The sequence below is a fragment of the Schistocerca nitens genome, chromosome 1, assembly GCF_023898315.1.
Source record: "Schistocerca nitens isolate TAMUIC-IGC-003100 chromosome 1, iqSchNite1.1, whole genome shotgun sequence".
Taxonomy (NCBI): Eukaryota; Metazoa; Arthropoda; class Insecta; order Orthoptera; family Acrididae; genus Schistocerca; species Schistocerca nitens.
Window position 1 is genome coordinate 167,473,270 of NC_064614.1, and position 14,029 is coordinate 167,487,298.

General features: G+C 43.0%; 1 protein-coding gene across 1 annotated transcript in view; it reads left to right on the forward strand.

Moving 5' to 3' along the window:
- LOC126234476 (serine/arginine repetitive matrix protein 2-like) overlaps positions 1–10,062 on the forward strand; it is an 894,711-nt gene extending 884,649 nt beyond the window's left edge. Inside the window, exon 25 of the mRNA XM_049943200.1 lies at positions 9,127–10,062. Within this exon, the coding sequence (XP_049799157.1) occupies positions 9,127–10,062 (936 nt within the window). The remainder of the gene's footprint in view (positions 1–9,126) is intronic.
- The last annotated feature ends 3,967 nt before the right edge of the window (positions 10,063–14,029 follow it).

Consider the following 14,029-nt stretch of genomic DNA (forward strand, 5'->3'; position numbering starts at 1 on the left):
TCAGTGCTCTCTCTCTCTCTCTCTCTCTCTCTCTCTCTCTCTCTCTCTCTCTCTCCCCCCCTTTGCTCATAGATAAGAGCCTATTAAGGTTTTTTGTGTAAAGATCGTTGTCTAACGTCACTTTCGTAACTTGTAACTTTCTTAAGCTGCAGCACAACCTTTCTATTGTTTTTTAATTCTGTTAACTACTTCATTGTTTGATGGTGGCGAGAAACAGCGATAGGGCGAGGCACAACGTGTGGATTGCGCACAAAATAAGTTTGCGCATATCTGCATAGAGGACATGGAAGGGGGCGGGGGACAATGAAGTAGTGGGCTGCGTGCAACCACTGCGCGGTAGAAGAGGTGCAGTTCGGCAGCTGAAACCACCTCAGAAGCAGAACTTCTGAGCCACGCCTTGGGGGTCTGCAGTTGATCGTATTAACAGGTTATGCTAATATGACCAATAATTCGACAAGTCAGTAGTCACGGGCTATTATCATCTGTCATCTTCACTTCAAGCATAAGGCATTTTTTGATTTTGTCTGTTACGGTATCCATTACTTCCTCGGGCTGGAATGAAAAACATAGGTACAAGGAAGGTAACTCCGAAGAAACCAAGGATAACAGAAGGAATACTTCAGTTAATCGACGAAAGAAGGGAATGCAAAAATGTTAAAGAAGTTCGGGAATACAGAGATACAAGTCACTTAGGGATAAAATAAACAGGAAGATGAAATGGTTGCGTGATAAATGTGAAGAAATCTAAAAAGAAATGATTGCCGGAGGAACTCACTCAGAATACAGAAAAATCAAAATAACCTTCGGAGAAATTAAACGCAAGGGTGATAACATTAAGACTGCAATGGGAATTCCATTGTTAAACGCAGAGGAGAAAGCAGATAGATGGAGAGAGTACATTGAAGGCTTCTGTGAGGTGGCCATGTCTGATGATGTGATGGAAGAAGAAGCATGAGTCGATACAGAAGAGGCAGGAAATCTAGTACTAAAATCGGGATTTAAAGGATCTTTCGAAGATTTGAGATCAAATAAGGCGGAAGGGATGGATAAAATTCTATCGGAATTTCTAAAATCATTGGGGAAAGTGGCAACAAAACAACTATCCACGTTTGTGTGCATAATGTATGATACCGGAGATACACCATCAGACTTTCGCAAAAACATCAAACAATTCTGAAGAATGCAAGAGCCGACAAGTGCGAGAATTACCGCACAATCAGCTTAACACGTTCTAGGAGTCTAAACAGTAATGTGATGCACAACGCCTCTCTTACGGGATATGTTACTGTAGCAAGGGCATTTCCGTCATGTGCTCGCGCTCACTAAACATACTAGTGACGAACCGTGTTGCTCTGTCTCCGATATTTTTTCCCGCAGGAAAATTGTGAAACTTGGGTCACATCTCAACGTAATCTCCCTGCAGCCGCACCCGTTTTTCACAACGTCGCCGCCATAATTCCATGGCCGCTGCGATTGCTTCTTGAGGAGTCTGGTTTGACCATTGTAAAATCGCTACCATGTCTCATCAGTTGTCACAATCGATGAAAAGAAAGTCGCATTCATCCTGTCATCACTCGGCACCTGGAAGACACTTTTCGCCACATATCTTAAATAGTCCTCACACTCGTCGTTCACACTAGAATTCTGTGTCCCGTGCAGTGCTGCCATCTCTGTCACATAATCACAAAGACTGTACGCATATTTTAAAACGGTCCGCATATTTTTCTCTGTTACTAGCCCCGAGAAAAAAAATCGGAGGTGTTATAAGTTGAGTGCACCTAGTATGGCGTCTATATTCTCGGGTAATATCACGTGATAAAGATTCAAAACAGACAAACAGCACTCGAAAATCGTGAAAAACAGTATTTTGTAAGCTACCTCTTTCACGAGTGAGTTCCTTAAAATTCTTTAAACGAATCTCATTAGTCATCTGACTTTCTTATTATCGTTTTTATGTGGCCATTCTGCTTGATTTTTAACGAAAGCGAGTGTTTCCAGCGTTTGATGACCGATAGTGTAATATTAAATATAAAAATCATGATGCAGTCAAGTAAAACCTTTTTAAGGGGTTTTCACATTCATGCTGTCAACGCGATTTTTGTTACAAGCTTGTGTTACAAAAGCCCTGTGATAAATGGAAGCTTTTCTTCATTATTTTATAAATAAGTAAAGTACTGATAGCTTATTCAGAGCCGTGAAAAGAATCACGCCATAAAATCTTCAACAATAAACAAAATTTTCTTTGCTTTTGTATACTCTATTCTAGCAAGTTGTGCCCTTTGGCGTCGTTCGGAATGCATGGTTGACTGAGGTGAAATTCTTGGCGACGTATTTCGGTTGGTATGAACGCCCGTTGCGTACTTGTAATAGTTTCGATTGTCGCCTCTTGGAGACTGTAACACAGCAAAGAATGTGGAATTCTAAAGACTATCGTGTCGGCATTGTTCTACATTTACCCTGCGCCCGATTTAACGTGGGCCGTTTTCTCTTGTAACAAACCTTGCTGACTTTCGCCGAGTTGCTCAGTTGGCAAAATTTTGATATTGATTCGACGGCGACGTTTTAGTCAAACTGTACACAAAAGCCCTACATCTCCATAGATAATGTTTCTTGTTGTGTATCATCTCCGACACGCACAGACAGGAGTTCGGCAAACCAGGGCTGACGCTTTCCACCTCGTCAGAACTACTACCTTCATCTCACCCTTGCCAATGGCCATCAGATGCATTGAGTAACTGATAGACACACACAACCAAGACTTCAAAAGTTGCTGAACTATCTCAAGAATCCTACTTCAGAGTTAACAGCACTCACATTCTCACACAGCCACACTATCTCGGCCACCTCCAATAGAGGTACACTGCAGATCGACTGCAGTGTATTCTATATTCAGACTGGGGCAGACATGGTCCCTATTCTTAGTGATGGAGACGTAGAGCTGACGAAATTCTTCATGTGCCTTTGTGTGAACCTTCAAAACTGTGTAAACAATAGGAAAAGCAAAAATAGCAAACTGCTGCTTTCTGGGAAGCAGTAGCTTCTCTGCAAAAGCATTCTTTCACGGCAAGCTCATTCGAAGCTTCGTTACTTGTATCACTAGGGTTTTTTGTTACTGTTGTGGCCTTCAGTCCGAAGACAGGTTTGATGCAGCTCCCCATGCTACTGTCTCCTGTGCAAGCCTCGTCACCTCTTCGTCTCTTTGTCTCCCTCTACAATTTTTACCCTCCACACTTCCATCCACTACTAAATTGGTGATCCCTTGATGTCTCAGAATGTGTTCTTTGAATTGATCCTTCTCCCAGTCAGCTGCGCCACAAATTTCTTTTCTCTCCATTTCTATTCAGTACCACCTCAGTGGTTACTGAACTATCCATCTAATTTTCAGCGTTCTTCTGTGGCATCTTATTTCAAAAGCTTCTGTTGTTGTCTTGTCTAAACTGTTTATCGTCCATGTTTCACTCTTATACATGGCTACACTCCAGACAAATACCTTCAGAAAAGACTTGCTAACATTTAAATGTACATTCGATATTAACAAATTACTCTTCTTCAGAAATGCTTTTCATGCCATTGCGAGTCTACATTTTATATCCTCTCTACTTCGGCCATCATCAGTTGTTTTGCTCCCCAAATAGCAAAACCATTCTACTACCTTCAGTGTCGCGTTCCCTATTCTACTTCCCTCAGCTTCATCTAATTTAATTCGAATACATTCCATTGTCCTTGTTTTGCTTTTATTGATGCTCAACTCAATCCTCCTCTGTCCATTCCGTTCAGCTGCTCTTTCAACTCCTTTGCTGTGTCTGGCAAAATCATAGCGTCACGATTATTATCAGGTACAAATTACTGTAAAAAACGAGCCACTTGCAACCGGACGAGATAAAAATGGTCAAAATGATGACGTGGTATGCGACTGATAGGTATCAGGTGCAATATCAGCAAGAAATATTGTGAAATTGTAATAGAAAAAGAAATAAAATTACTCACAAATGACGATGTTTTTATTCTTCCAGTTCAAAAGGGGAAGGGACAGTGGATAGTTTTGAATAAATCAGCAAGTAAAGTTATAATGGAAGTCAAACAGCAGACTTTCTTTACAAAGATACTATTTAGCACAAGTTCACATTGATAAATATAGTGTTATCACACAGAAAACAAGGGAATTTTAACAGCCATTAAACATTTCCCTTAAATTTGTTGAATAGCACTGATAGAGTCAAGCTATTTTCAAATTAATAAATGTTTTTAATAAACTTCAAATTTTACTTTGGTATTGCTAAATAATACATGTGAAAACTATTTTGGCTTCGTTCAATCTGTACGTTATTTCTCAACCAGTTCAACTAATTTCGCTAATCTCTGTCCTTGTTAGAATGAATTTTACTGTTTTACATTATAATTGTAAAACTAACGTTGATTTTAAGATCCGGATTCTATTGTAGGTAATATGATTGGGCCAATAACATTCTGTAAACACACGTAAATTACATTCTATCAATATATTCACAAAAAACACAGAATGAATACTGACTTATGCATTTTTTTCTTTTCTTATGGAAACAGCACTTAGGCTGGAAGCGACGGCGCGAAGCGCTGTGTCGTCACCAGAATGTACTACGTACGCCAGTTTGCCGAAAGTTGACGCGTTGAGAGACGACTGTAGTACAGTTATAAAGTTTATAATTAAAGCAGCAACAAGTCTGGCCTTAAAAATTTAACTCATACTTTTACTGGTTTCGGATTTATTACAAATCCATCTACAGCTGGGTCTTACAGGTTTGTTTTCTTTCCTGTCGGTGCCTCGTTTTGTGTTCGTTACAAGTGTGGTGCACTGAGATAAACAGATTTTTTTCGTTCACAGTTCGTTAAGTTTTCACCACATTTGATGTTTTATTAACTTAAAAAGCATTTCTTGGAAGTTTCTGTAAAGGTAAAAATGAAAACATTCCTCGTAACTTTACCGTAATATGGACGAAAATACTTTCGTTTATCTTATCTGCACCACAGCAGTAATGAACACAAAACAGTACATCAGCAGGAAAAAAAGGAATGCATGGAAGACCATCGCGGGGTAGACTTGTAATAAATCCGAAACTGGTAATGGTTTTAGTTACAACCTTTTAAAACCATAGGTATGGCTAATTGCTGGTTAAATTATAAACCTTATAAGAGAATCACGTGGATATGGTTTCAGCGTTTACAAGGCTCAGATAAGGTTCTTCTTCCAATTACCAGTCGTCACAGAGCGTAGTGTTAGCGTTCTACGCCTTAAAATGCAGAACTAGCATCTATCCTAGGCTCTAACTCGTTTGAAACTGGAGATATTTTGCCCTCACGCACACACGGAGATGTGTCTCGCTTGACTGCTAACGACAGATCGACATTTTGTCCTGTTCGCGCCCTCCGCCTTTTCCGGCTCGCACTTTTGATTCTGTAACAGAGAGCGACTTCCCATCAGCGTTTTCTGCACTATCATTACATTTCTTTCGACAGTGTATATGGTTCACTAAACTATATAATATTTTACGGTTCACAATAAACCTTTCTGAGATAACCATTCTAGTACAAAGTTACAAGTCAACATAAATATTAACAAATTATGCGCAGAACACAGGCTATTATAACTATCTGTCATGTTTTGCTGTTGTGGTCTTCAGTCCTGAGACTGGTTTGATGCAGCTCTCCGTGCTACTCTATCCTGTGCAAGCTTCTTCATCTCCCAGTACCTACTGCAACCTACGTCCTTCTTAATCTGCTTAGTGTATTCATCTCTCGGTCTCCCTCTACGATTTTTACCCTCCACGCTGCCCTCCAATACTAAATTGGTGATCCCTTGATGCCTCAGAACATGTCCTACCAACCGATCCCTTCTTCTGGTCAAGTTGTGCCACAAACTCCTCTTCTCCCCAATCCTATTCAGTACCTCCTCAATAGTTATGTGATCTACCCTTCTAATCTTCAGCATTCTTCTGTAGCACCACATTTCGAAAGCTTCTATTCTCTTCTTGTCCAAACTATTTATCGTCCATGTTTCATTTCCATACATGACTACACTCCATGCAAATACTTTCAGAAACGACTTCCTGACACTTATATCTACACTCGATGTTAACAAATTTCTCTTCTTCAGAAACGCTTTCCTTGCCATTGCCAATCTACATTTTATATCCTCTCTCTTCGACCATCATCAGTTATTTTGCTCTCGACTACATTCCATTAATCTTGTTTTGCTTGTGTTGATGTTCATCTTATATCCTCCTTTCAAGACACTGTCCATTCCGTTAGCTGCTCTTCCAGGTCCTTTGCTGTCTCTGACAGAATTACAATGTCATCGGCGAACCTCAAAGTTTTTATTTCTTCTCCATGGATTTTAATTCCTACCCCAAATTTTTCTTTTGCTTCCTTTACTATTTGCTCAATATACAGATTGAATAACGTCGGGGATAGGCTACAACCCTGTCTCACTCCCTTCCCAACCACTGCTTCCCTTTCACGCCCCTCGACTCTTGTAAATGCCATCTGGTTCCTATACAAATTGTAAATAGCCTTTCGCTCCCTGTATTTTACCCCTGCCACCTTTAGAATTTGAAAGAGAGTATTCCAGTCAAAAGCTTTCTCTAAGTCTACAAATGCTAGAAACGTAGGTTTGCCTTTCCTTAATCTATTTTCTCAGATAATTCGTAGGGTCAGTATTGCCTCACGTTGATATACATATAAAATTCGCATCAATATTTATACAATGAAATACCTTACAGAGTGATGTCAAGAGAATCTATCCATTCCAATGTTACATACAGTATGTGGTGTCTGTTCTTTCGTAGATGTGGTCAGCGTAATGTCTATTAAGCAGGAGACCCAGTTTCGAAACACGATCCGGCACGAACTTTCAACGTGCACCATTGATATAAATCAATGCCTTTGTGTCTTCATTCCAGTATTGTTGGAGAGGCATCGATGATATGCTTCCATTGTCCACTGAAACACCTCTTTGACCATTCTTCTACAATATGGTAAGTGGTCTGCTCTGAAGCTACACTGTCACATACTGAGGAGTCTGAGAGTCCCTGTTTGCTCTTGAAGGACTGAGCTCACCCGTGTTCATATCGGATTCTGTTGAACAGACACCAGGTTTTTCTAGGCAGTTGCAAATCTGGTATACGTGTGAGGTCTTCGAGGTTTTTACGACGTATGCTGGTGTCCAGAATGAGATTTTCGCTCTGCAGTGGAGTGCTGGTGTTGTTTTTCCATGTCTCCATCTTCACACATCTTTAATCTTAAGTTGGTGATTCTCACGATCTGCATAGAATGGTTTCCTTGACTTGAGACGCATGCATTCTGGATGGAGCACAATTTCCGGGACAGCTAGCCTTTGGTGAAACTCTAAGTTATTGATTTTTTTCCCATTCGTGAGTCAATGCTTCCTGTCGTCTCAAATGCGGTGGAGCAATGATACTGGGAGCAGAGAGCCAGTGTAGAGGAGTTGATCTGAAGGTGCCCGTTATGATCCTCATGGTATCGTTCAAATGAGCACCCACCTTACTGAGATGCATACTCTTATACCATATTGGTGTGCAGTATTCAGCCACAGACTATACAAGAGACAAGGCCGCTGAACGGAAAGTGTCAGCTTGAGCCCCCCAGGAAATTCCACATCACGAATCTCTCCCAGCTATAACGATTTGCAGAAATGTTGCTACGGCACTTTTAAGGGCCAAAATCCACAAAAGGTATAGAACCTTGAATAGGAGTCCTATGTACAGAGTGATCCTTATTAGCGTTTAAACCCCCCCCCCAAGCGACGTAGATGACGCTGAGACAATTTAACAATTTAATATGAGACACACGAGGTCACAAATGTCGGGGAAAACCCCAAAAATGAATGAGAAATGTTGAACATGTGATGTCACCACATAACGTCCCTCGCCGCACGTGCAGGGGTTGGGCTTGAGCGTGAAGGGATGGTTGAGCCATGCAATACTTGCTCTCGAGCAAAGGGTGCTAATTTCGAACACCTCGTGTAAATGTGGTCTGTTGCAAGTGCAGAAGCTACAAAATTATTGTCCTTGCTGTAACCAACTAAAAACTGTTTTTATTTTTTGTTTCTTTCCATTTGCCCCTTCTTTTTTGTTTATAGGCATTATATCGTACAGAAAACGTAGGTCATTTACTACTAATTACATGTTTCGGAAGCTTCTACTCATTTACTTGTACCGCAATACTATAGGTATTTGTTGTACTTACTTTTCAATTAACCAGCAGAGACTGCGAGGCCGGTGAATAAAATAATAAATGTTACCGCAATGTAAACACGCAACTGCCTACCGCAGTGAAAAAATAATACTGCTTGCCAGACGTAAGAAAAAAAATAAATGGCTCTGAGCACTATGGGACTTAACTTCTGAGGTCATCAGTCCCCTAGAACTTAGAACTACTTAAACCTAACTAACCTAAGGACATCACACACATCCATGCCCGAGGCAGGATTCGAACCTGCGACCGTGGCGGTCGCGCGGTTCCTGACTGTAGCGCCTAGAACCGCTCGGCCGCTTCGGCCGGCCCAGACGTAAGAGTCGAATCCTGAGCCGCCTGTGCATAGGCCCCGAACCACACCGACGTGCATTGGTTTGGAATGATCAGGGTCGACACACCGATAGGCTCAATCGCTGCGTGTGCGGCAAGGTATCATCTGCTGATGTCACATTTTCAACATCTCTTATGCACTTTTGGGGTATTTCCAGACACTTGCGACCCCATGTGTCTTACACTAAATGACTTGTCTCACCGTCATCTACGTCGCTTCCGAATTTTTCAAACGTTAATGAGAATCACACCGTAGAAGGAATGTAAACGGATGAGTTTACTTCAGCAAATTAGCAAAAGAACAGAGGTAAAACATTATAAACAAGTGAAATTTACGAGCAACTTGAAATGTTTGTGTTACAGATCTTCCAGATTCCAAAGAACTTCGCCCCAATAGACATCAAACACTTACTGGCGTATATTTCAGCTGCACCAGGAAGGCAGCAGTGTTTTCGTGACTTTATTGTTAATTACAGGAGAATGTATACATGTAAACCGCACAGTTTCACCACAGGCAAATGTGATGCGTTGGTGTGTTGGTTGCAGGGTCGGCGGCAAGGCGAAGTTCGCCGGTTGCGGGAGCGCTTCGAGTGTCGCCAGAGCGCCGAGGGCGGCGGCGGCGGGGCGGCGGTGGGGCGGCGCTGGAGCAGCGACCCCGAGCTAGAGCGCGCTCGCCGCCCCCGCCGCCCCCTGGCCGTGGCGCGCGTGCCGCTGCGCGCCGCGCGTCGCCTCATGCCACGCATCAACGTCATCAGCAAGGCGGCCGCGCTGCTGGGCCGCGCGCAACCGCCGCCCACGCCGCCGCCCCCACCGCCGCCGCCGCTGTCGCCGCACTACACGGGCGAGGTTCGCCGGCTGCGCGACCGCTTCGAGCGCGTCTCGCTGTTGGGCCACATGTTCACGTCGGCGCCCGACGTTCGCGAGTTGCGCGACATCGCGCCCTACCTCGGCTGCCGGCAGTGGGCGGCGCACCGCTTCCCGCGGCCCAAGTCCGCCTCGCCGGCACGCGCCCGGCCCGTGGGCGGCGCCGCCCACCGCGCCGCTAGGGCCGCCCCGGCGCCGCCTCCGCCGCAGCCGCTGCCACCGTGCCAGGCCGCCCCAGCCGCCGCCGCTGCGGACCGGTTTGCGTCGCAGCCGTTCGACCCCGCCGCCCACCGCCCCCGCAGCCGCTACCAGCCGCCCCCGCCTCCCCAGAGGCCGCGCACGCCGCCGCGGCCCACCGTCACCTTCCGAGGTTCTCCACCACGTCCGCGGATCGCACCTTACTGGTGGCGGGAGCACCACTTAACCACACAGCATTCACTCTCCACCCTATCTTACTACACTCTTCCTCCTCTTAAATCATTCTTTGGTGCTTTAGCGCAACTGTCCGCCAGTCTCTGCCCCTCAGTGGTGTCACATATCGATCGATATCGCGTATCCCAGTGTGTGCATATACGACCATTTATCATAGCTGGTGATATGGTCAAACTACGCTCATAAGAGAGCAAAACTGTTCTTGAACATCGCGTCAGCGACAGGTTACTGGAGTGTGAAATGGGTCAAATACTTGTCGGCAAGAAACATTACAGCTGAACGTCCCATCGTAATCGTCATTAGCCACTCAATAGCTCTCTTTGGAAAGGAACAAATCGACCAACCTCTTAAACTGTTTCTGGTAAGCTGTGGATATTCAAAGAAATATACTTGGAACAGGCAAAAAATGTTGGACAATTATTATCATGTTCTAGGGCTGAGGTCGTTGAACTGATTGCGTCACGTGTAGTTTCTTGCCTGGGCCAACCGTTCAAAGCCATTCGTGTAAAGGTGATGCCATTGTGATGTCTGTGTTGGTTGTGTTGCGATGTGCGTGACGCCAAAACTGCTGTCGGAGATTAGGCGATAAGTGCTGTTCTGTATGAGTGACAGCTCATAAAAAAGGGATTGGCATGTGTTTGTAGATGTTTGGATAAGCAGTAGTACAGAGTAAGACGCACCAGTTCTCCAGATGTTGATTTCCTTAAAACAACATGTTTTGGGGCGACATATCATTTTCTTAAAACTAATATGCCTTTAGGGACAATAAAAAATATTATGCAGGCACTGGTAGTTGTGAACTTTGTATCGTAGTATTCTTAATGGACAGTCTTATATGTTTGACAATGCATGTTAACTGTTTGCTTATTATTTTCTACTGTGCCTAATGGCATACTAATTGTTAGAATTTGATAATGGGATCGTGTCATCCTGAAACATGTTGTGTTAAATAAATCACGCCTTTCGACAGTTGGTACATCTCACTTTGTACCAATAATGGGATTTTTAGTGTTGAGAACTTGGTGGGTCGAGTCGATTGATGGGTTGGGTTGTATACAAATAGGTGATCAGCCTGGAGGAATAGGAGATGGTGTTGGACTGAGAGGTTTGATCCATTGGTTTAGAGCTGGTATCAGAGGTACAACTGTAGATCAGATAGAGAGAGTTTGTTGAAGATGGTATGTAGTATGACATGGACTGTATATAGGTAAACGAGACTGTAGAGGTGGGAATCTTTTGGAGAGGATTGAAGAGAAAATGGGATTTTGTTTTTGTAATTCTAAGAAAATGTAAGGTGTAAAGATATGTTCGAGGAATTTTGTGATAATAATGGCGGTAAAGAATGCAGATGGGTCAGAGTAGATGCATGTACAAGTCAGTTGGCGATGTATAACATTCAAAAAGTTGTCCGGCAGACAACACTTGGGACATACAGTTAAGGATCAGTCTGAGTAAGGTTATGGAGGCCAGTTGCATGGTATCAAGGTATCAAAGTTGTTTCCAATCAAAAATCATCCTGAGTGCGTTGGCATACTGGATGAGATGTTACGGATGGGATGGTAAAAGTCAGTGAACTGGAATGTGTGAAATACATATCCTCCACATGTTCTACACATCCTCAATCCCATGAAAGGGAGGTAGTCATTAAATTCTGTTTGAAAATTTGATTGAAACCGAATCTATCACGCATACGGCATACAGGGTGTTTCCATGATGATGTTTACGAACTTTCAAGGATATGGGTTTGAACAAGTTACCCTGGTCCCAAAACGACTGAGTCGGAAGTTACGAAACCAAACGGGTTAGGGGATCGTATGTGAATGTAGGCTTTCCCGGTGTACACTGCTGATGAAATCTCCTCGGGCTTCCGTCCGACTAGCTGCGTCGAAAATCCGCGACGTTTCGATGAGTTTCATTCTCATCATCTTCTGGCGAAGATGGCCCGAAGATGATGAGAATGACACTCATCGTAACGTCGCGGATTGTCGACGCAGCTAGTCGGATGGAAGCCCGAGAAGATTTCGTCGGGTTATGGGATCGTTTATACTATCCCCTCGTGAGGCTTGCCATGGAACAATTTGCTACTGAATCTGTTTTCCAGTCTACCGAGGCACTCTGCAAAGTCCTAGACACCTATCGCGTGAGGGTGTTCACCGAACGTAACCAGCAGTGGAAAGTAAAGCACTTCTTAACAGCAGACATGATGGTGTTTCAGATATATTCTAAAGTATAAAAGTCTGCAAAAAATGTCCGACATGTTTAAATGACACATCAGCGTCGAAAGAACGTATATCTGCTCGGATAAACTAATTGTATTACAGGACACGAGTAAGTGTCTGAGATAGATGAATAATAAAGCTGACATGGTGCACGGAGAATAACATTAACAACTGTAATGCATATCTGACAGCCACTATATTGATGTGACATGCATTTATCACGTCCGTACATCAAATTGACATTAACATTTGTCGAATTTCGGACATTTTGTCACGTTTCAACTTGCACTTGAGAATGGTTATAAAGCCAAAATCATGACTGTCTGAATTAAATGACTAGTAATTCACGGTCAAATGGCGGAAATTTCTTTCAATAAGTTATACATGAATGTCGTCACCCACGGAGGAAATAGTCATGCATAAAATTGTTCCAACGACATAGATTTGCAGTGGATTTGAGGATGGGAGGGGGATATAGTGATTGGTTAGCAGGTCCATATCTGGTTTCTCCATGCTTAACTGATCCAGTGTCAGGACATATTGTAGCAGTTCCTTCTACGTATGGTCCAAGATGTTACTTCGCAGTGACGCATCATGCTAAAGTTACTTCCATTATCAAGTTATGCACGCCCGTGTAAAACTGCCTGGGAAAATATTTCATGCACCTTAAGATAGGCAATCCAATTTACAGCATCAAAACCCAGGCAAATGCTGTAAGTTGGGTTGCCTATCTTAAGGGGGAACTACGGCCGTAATTTTTCCCGAGGGCATGCAGCTTTACTGTATGATTAAATGATGATGGCATCCTCTTGGGTAAAATATTCCGGAGGTAAAATAGTCCCCCATTCGGATCTCCGGGCGGGGACTACTCAAGAGGATGTCGTTATCAGGAGAAACAAAACTGGCATTCTACGGATCGGAGCGTGGAATGTCAGATCCCTTAATCGGGCAGGTAGGTTAGAAAATTTAAAAAGGGAAATGGATAGGTTAAAGTTAGATATAGTGGGAATTAGTGAAGTTCGGTGGCAGGAGGAACAAGACTTCTGGTCAGGTGACTACAGGGTTATCAACACAAAGTCAAATAGGGGTAATGCAGGAGTAGGTTTAATAATGAATAGGAAAATAGGAATGCGGGTAAGCTACTACAAACAGCATAGTGAACGCATTATTGTGGCCAAGATAGATACGAAGCCCACACCTACTACAGTAGTACAAGTTTATATGCCAACTAGCTCTGCAGATGACGAAGAAATTGAAGAAATGTATGATGAAATAAAAGAAATTATTCAGATAGTGAAGGGAGACGAAAATTTAATAGTCATGGGTGACTGGAATTCGAGTGTAGGAAAAGGGAGAGAAGGAAACGTAGTAGGTGAATATGGATTGGGACTAAGAAATGAAAGAGGAAGCCGCCTGGTAGAATTTTGCACAGAGCACAACTTAATCATAGCTAACACTTGGTTTAAGAATCATGATAGAAGGTTGTATACATGGGAGAACCCTGGAGATACTAAAAGGTATCAGATAGATTATATAATGGTAAGACAGAGATTTAGGAACCAGGTTTTAAATTGTAAGACATTTCCAGGGGCAGATGTGGACTCTGACCAAAATCTATTAGTTACGACCTGTAGATTAAAACTGAAGAAACTGCAAAAAGGTGGGAATTTAAGGAGATGGGACCTGGATAAACTGAAAGAACCAGAGGTTGTACAGAGTTTCAGGGAGAGCATAAGGGAACAATTGACAGGAATGGGGGAAAGAAATACAGTAGAAGAAGAATGGGTAGCTTTGAGGGATGAAGTAGTGAAGGCAGCAGAGGATCAAGTAGGTAAAAAGACGAGGAATAGTAGAAATCCTTGGGTAACAGAAGAAATATTGAATTTAATTGATGAAAGGAGAAAATATAAAAATGCAGTAAATGAAGCAGGCAA